The sequence below is a fragment of the Genypterus blacodes genome, unplaced genomic scaffold (genome assembly GCF_046128005.1).
Source record: "Genypterus blacodes isolate CSIRO-AG114 ecotype Tasmania unplaced genomic scaffold, CSIRO-AGI_Gbla_v1 ptg000207l_1, whole genome shotgun sequence".
Lineage (NCBI taxonomy): Eukaryota > Metazoa > Chordata > Actinopteri > Ophidiiformes > Ophidiidae > Genypterus > Genypterus blacodes.
Genome location: NW_027467006.1, coordinates 16622 through 22500, shown reverse-complemented (window position 1 = coordinate 22500; position 5879 = coordinate 16622). Strand labels below are relative to the sequence as shown.

The 5879-nt window shown below is 45.8% G+C and overlaps 2 protein-coding genes across 3 annotated transcripts in view; one reads left to right on the top strand and one right to left on the bottom strand.

Moving 5' to 3' along the window:
- rbks (ribokinase) overlaps positions 1–4230 on the top strand; it is a 24795-nt gene extending 20565 nt beyond the window's left edge. For both annotated transcript variants that reach the window (XM_076169536.1, XM_076169537.1), the window contains exon 9: positions 3636–4230. In XM_076169536.1, coding sequence (XP_076025651.1) covers positions 3636–3809 — 174 coding nt within the window. In that variant the 3' untranslated portion in view covers positions 3810–4230. The remainder of the gene's footprint in view (positions 1–3635) is intronic.
- mrpl33 (mitochondrial ribosomal protein L33) lies at positions 4056–5341 on the bottom strand. Its single transcript, XM_076169539.1, has 4 exons — positions 5201–5341; positions 5018–5036; positions 4748–4854; positions 4056–4412 (listed from the first exon to the last, which is right to left on the bottom strand). Exons 1-4 carry the CDS (start codon positions 5220–5222, stop codon positions 4363–4365), a joined length of 198 nt encoding a protein of 65 aa, XP_076025654.1. The 5' UTR covers positions 5223–5341; the 3' UTR covers positions 4056–4362.
- Positions 5342–5879: the final 538 nt, after the last annotated feature.

The window sequence follows — 5879 nt, the reverse complement described above, 5'->3', positions numbered from 1 at the left end:
AGCTTTGTTTCTACCGCTGTCATTTTGGTTCTGTCAGTTTGTTCATTTCCACTCAGCTCGTCTGAATCTTGGCTGAGCTGCTGCGGCTCAAACTCACTGCCTATCAGGAAACAAATCCATTTCCAGCAAACATCTGTAAGCAAACATCAAACACACCCTCATCAAACCTTCTGGATGCTGAAAGACCTTCACCTTTATGTCAATGTTGAGTTCCAGCACGTTTTGGATCGACTTGGCGTCCGTGCTCCTCACATTAGCAGCCTGAAAGTCTTGCGTGAAGCTTCTGCAGCTCATTTGCATCCTGTGCTTCATTAAACCACCTCGGCAGCCAGAATGCCTCATTTCATCCATAGATGCAGTTCACTGGCGTGTTCGTCTCTCAGTCTGATCAAGCAGTCGTTGTTTGAGTTCATGTAATACAGTGAATGTAAACGTTGCGACCGGCTGCTGTGCCAAATCATCTCTGATCCCCCTCATCGGTCTGCAGCTCTCTGATGTGTCACGTTTACGCCGAGTCATGAAGCTGGATGGATAACAAAGCAAATCCACTCACTTTGTCTTAAATTGGGTGCAGGCTTTTCTCTGTTCACATCAGACGTTTCCCGATGTTTACGTGTGGACAGTTGATGAAGCTGTAGCGCACACACACACACACACACACACACACACACACAGACTGAGCCCCCCATCAGGACCTGGGTGGCCCTGGTCTCTGCCTCTCCGGGAGGTCCAGTGTGTAGGGGGAAAGGTAGACACGGGCGTCTAAACCAGACATTACAGCTGCTGTGCCGTGCTGTGGGTCAAATCATTCCCAGTCTCCTCGCCTGCTTCCCTTTCCTGGAAACCCGAAGGTAAGAAGAGACGGAACCCCCCGGAGCTTCAACCCTGGATGACACAATCACCCAAGCTGCCACATCAGCACACTAATGGGCTGCACATGCTGAGTAACAGATAGAACGACTTCACTACTTTACTTCACTGCACATCTGAAAGCAGATCTATATTTATATAAAGTGTGTGTGTCAGACAGAGCTACTAAATCACTCCTCAACCGGACAGGAAGGACTAAACAGGAAGGAGAAATACCTACCGGCAGAGTTATTACCTTTGATACTTCAGAAGCAGCTGAGCGACTTTGACACAAGAATGTTTTCTAATGGAGGAATTTCATTTTCTTGGTTTTTGTTTTTAGTTATTTAGTTATTTTTTTTAGTAATTTGTTTCAATTTCAGTTTTCTATTTTATTTTGTAGGTTTGGGGACTTCCTTCATTTAGTTTTTACTTCATTTAGTTTTAATTTATAAAAAAAAAAAGGCACAAATGTTATTATAAAAAGAGGCAAAGCTTAAAAAGTCACACAATACAATAATCCATGATTTTTTTTTAATGCCCTGTCAGCATAGAAAAATGGTCGAATCTGAAAGCCGGAGCAGATCTGCATTCTGCCTCCATGCTGACCCTCTGTGTCATCAGTGACATCATCCATCGATGAGCCAGAGGGACGGCAGAGGGGCCGCAGCTGAGATCATGAAAGCCACCAAACCAGAGCAATACCAAAGGATGAAAGATGCGTTTGTGGTCCGATTGTAAGTGTTCTGATCTCCTGACTGTCCAGCTGTCTGACCGGGAGATTCCAGACATGGAAGCTGCTGTGAGTCATCTCTGCCCCCGAGCCGCTCTCTGCTCTCCCCAGGAGGGCTTTGATTCACCACACGTCCATCTCCTCCTGTCACATACAGGATCTATGCTGCTCAGGGTTTAGGAACTTAAGTTTGGTCAGAAATCCTTATGAAGCCTGAAAATGTCTCCAAACTCCTCCGACCCGTTGCTTGGCTGAGCTTCTCACGTCTGCCATCCTGATTTCTGACCTCGGAGGAGAAGCGAGGAGGAGCAGCGCAGAGGTCAAGACTCGGCCGGCGAGAGCATCACAGCTCAACCGAGGCGAGCGCTTCTGTCATTTGATTGACAGGCCTCCAGATCTAACCTTCACTGAAGTGTGTGGAGGGCAGCAGAAGCGCGGCTGAGCTGGGTCGCGCTTGTCAGCCTCGTTGAGCTTCATCCACTTAAGAGGATCTAACAGGAGCAGCCCCGCCCTCCAGAGAAGGGTTCGTACAAGTCATAGGAGGTTTTTAGCAATATTCAGTGTTAGCTAACGAGGTCCAGAGTAGAGGAGCATCCTTTCGGGTGTTGTCATCGTGTTAACCACGTGTGAACTATCGGGCAGAGCCGCATCTCCAAATCCAGGACTTTCCTAACTGGGCCCTGTACCGTGGTCCAGCCCGGCTACCAGACAGGAGACATAAACACAGCCAGGGTTTAAACATGGAAACCAACAGGCCTGTGAAATGTTCTGGCTGTGATCTCACTCTTTCCAGTGTCGTAGCGGTGGGAGAGTCTCTCCTGAGGCGTGGAGTTGGGAAAATGAAGGTTCAATCAATGTGTTTGCTTCCTAAATGGAGCACATGGAGCTGAGAAGACAACAGGAGACGCTTCTTGGCCTTTGCTGCGCCCCGATCTCATCCCTCTCTGCCTTCGTGACCTTTTGTTTCCTGTCTCGCGTCGGCGCACGACCTCAGACCTTCGCTCTCAGCCGCCCGATTAGTAAAAACCCGACAAAAGGGTTACATTGAGGTTGTATGTGGGGGGAGGGGTGAGGGTGACAGAGGTGCTCAGAGGAGGCAGAGTGCAATGAACTGCTGAAGAGCTGAAGTGATGAGTAATGGAGCGGGCTTGTGAGAACCGGTGTCAGGGGGCCATTTGTGGTTAAACACGAGCGTGTCGCCACATACCGATGCGCCTTTTCCCATCAGTGACCCCCCCTCCTCCCCCCCCCCCCAGGGCGTAGACGGGCACATTCCAGCTCCACTATCAATAGATAGGGAGGCATAACTGGATGATTTATCTGCTGTGCCGATAGCCAAACCAGAGCTATGGCAGTTGTGGTGGAAGTTGCTGAGTAACAAAGCTGCAGTGTGATCCAGCACAACACACGTCACAGCTTCACTCTACACACACTTCACTCTACACACAGCGTCACAACTTCACCTTCACACCCCTGTTCAGCACCGTCTGACCCGGTTTGACATTGAATTTTTTTATTTGACCTACAGATCAGAAATGAACACAAATGATGTTCTGCTTTTTAAATCGCCTCATGGAAAAATACACACAAAAGCATGAAGCATGAAGGATACACAGACTGTGTGTACATATCAGTGTTGACATTGGCACTCTTAGCATGTGAAAGTATTGTTATTAAGTCCACAGTAAGAGAATATTGAAGCTTGATGTTGTAAATGATATGATAGAAGAGAGTTTTGGTTTGTTAGGGGTTAAAAAATTGATGTTTAACATTTATGAGCCTTTTATCTTTAAACTGCAAACACCGGTGGTCTTAACTCTCTAAAGCACGGAGGTCATCAGATCAATCAATCACACAGGTTGTGTTCAGATTGATGAAGTCAGTGATGAGAGCCATGAATGTCATCATCATCATCACACACACACACACACACCAGGCAGATCAGCAGAACAGACACCAGCTGACAAATGTCACAGCGCCCCCTACTGTCAGTAACCTGCTGAGCTTCCTCCTTACAGGATTTGTAACGACGTGTGTGTGTGTGTGTCTGCAGGGAGCAGGCGACAGCTTCATCGGAGCGCTGGCCTTTTACATGGCTCACTATCCCACAATGCCTCTGGAGGAGATGGCCCAGAGAGCCAATCAGGTGGCCTCAGTGAGCGTCCAGGCCGTCGGCACGCAGACGTCTTACCCATTTAAGAAGGATCTGCCAGCCCAGCTGTTCTGATCGACCCAGAGGGGATCTGAACCCTCACACACAGTCTACACTACCTCAGTTGGGTTTGACCCTCAGCATGGAGGTCCGTGCTGAGCCTGACAGTGTGTGAGGGTCACAGGTCGGAGTCTGAGCTGCTGAATGATGACAGATGATATTTTTATGAATCAGACTTTAACAGTTAGAACACATAAATCATGACAGGAGGGTTTTGCTTTTTTATTTTTTATTTCATTCAATGTAAAGCTTAATCTCAGCTGTAAGAAAACCTGTTTCAGCACAGATCTACTTCCTGTCTCCTCCTCTAGATGGTTCCTGGGTGTAAATGTTATTTTGTACACTGAACTGAATCAATAGATGAGACAGAAGTGTGTATGTTTGATTCCCTCGCTGAAAACATTGAAGATTCTTAATAAATACCATGACAACATGATGACATACATGTGATTCACATACATGTGCAGTGAGTTCATACTGGCCCAGGTACGCTTGATAACTTTCTGGTTGTTTGCGTCACAAAGTCACTTTACTAAACAGCCACACTCCAGACGTCACGGGTGCTTCCTTAGATTGATCTGATCTTCCTCTTCTCAAAGAACAGGACGTGTTTGTTCACTGCAGACACAAACATTACAGACGTTACTCAATCTGTCACATTCTGAGTGTATTCAAACTTGTTTTAAAGAAGATGACCTCATGTTCTGATGTGCAGCTGCTTTAGTCAGTCAGTCAGTCAGTCTAGACTGACAGGCTAGTCGTGTCTGATGTGCTGATCAACACTCTGACTATTCTGCTCCAGCTCAGTTTAAGTCTAAATGAGTGTAAGGAAACCTAACTTCCTCCAGATCATGACATCATTACCCAGTTCACCTCGTCTAACAGTGTGTGTGTGTGTGTGTGTCATGTTCAGATCAATCATCCATCAGAATTATCTATCAGTCCCATCGTACCAAACGGGTCGTGTTTACGGAGAACCATCTTGTCCTTCAGTCGGTTCCTCTTGGTGTTAAAGAAGTAACCGGTCCCTGCAGCGCTCATCATCTGGACCAGGATGGTCCTGAGACACACACACACACACACACACACACACACACACACACACACACACACACACACACACACACACACACACACACACACACACACACATTAACAAGCATGTCTGGATACAAACATGCCGGACGGTTAAAGTGATTAACCTTGATTTGTTCGTGACTTACTTCGACTTCGCTCTCGCCACTGAAACGTGAAAAGCAACAAAATAAAGTTTATTATCCTCATCAACACAGAATCATTCACTGAAATGCTGCTGCTGGCTAACTAGCTCCGAGCTAACCGGCACACAGACACACACACATACTGGAGGCGCTCGTGCCCATTGTGGCATTGTGTCGAATACTTACAGTTTGCGGTGGTGAGAAACATCTCGTCACCTTTATTTGTTGTCTTGGTGAGGAATGAAAACAAAACGTTAGAACTTTCTCGCTGGAAGTCACATTGACGAAGCTGCACTTCCGGGTGGACAAACACTTCCGGTTTGTCTTAAAGGGGCAGTGAACGCAGAACGCGCGTCGCAATGACCCCGAATTTTAACATTTAAAAATCAGGAGAAATATTATATACGTCCTTTTTAATGGTTAACTTCACATTCAGAGCAAATTTAAAGAGATTTAAAGTTGTTGATTAATAGAGATATACTGTGTGTGCGTGTGTGTGTGCGCGTCTGCGTGTGTGAGAGAGTGAGGATTATGCAAATTGAAGGAACTACAACAAAGGAAAAAGTAATGCAGGCATTGATGTGAGTCAGCTGAAACAGAGTGCGGCAAACGATAAAATAGTGGGTAAAACCATAAAACCATGACTCCAATATGACAATAAGCAAACAAATTAATATGAATGTAAACATTAAATACAAATTCAGGCTCTTTGTGAGCAATTTCAGCCTCAGGACCTCAGATTAAAGCCTCATTACAACAGAGATCTCAGGCTTTTCACTGAAAAAACACCAATTATAATAATCATAATAATCATAATAATAATAATAATAATAATAATAATAATAGAATTGTTCAATGAAAAACT

What these genes read in the sequence shown, in the direction of transcription:
- mrpl33 (XM_076169539.1), bottom strand. Translation starts at nt 5,222, where the DNA reads ATGTTTCTCACCACCGCAAACT. An exon ending in CCGTAAACACGACCCGTTTG is followed by an intron (nt 4,413 to 4,747) that starts GTACGATGGGAC and finishes TTGTGTCTGCAG; the next exon opens with TGAACAAACACGTCCTGTTC.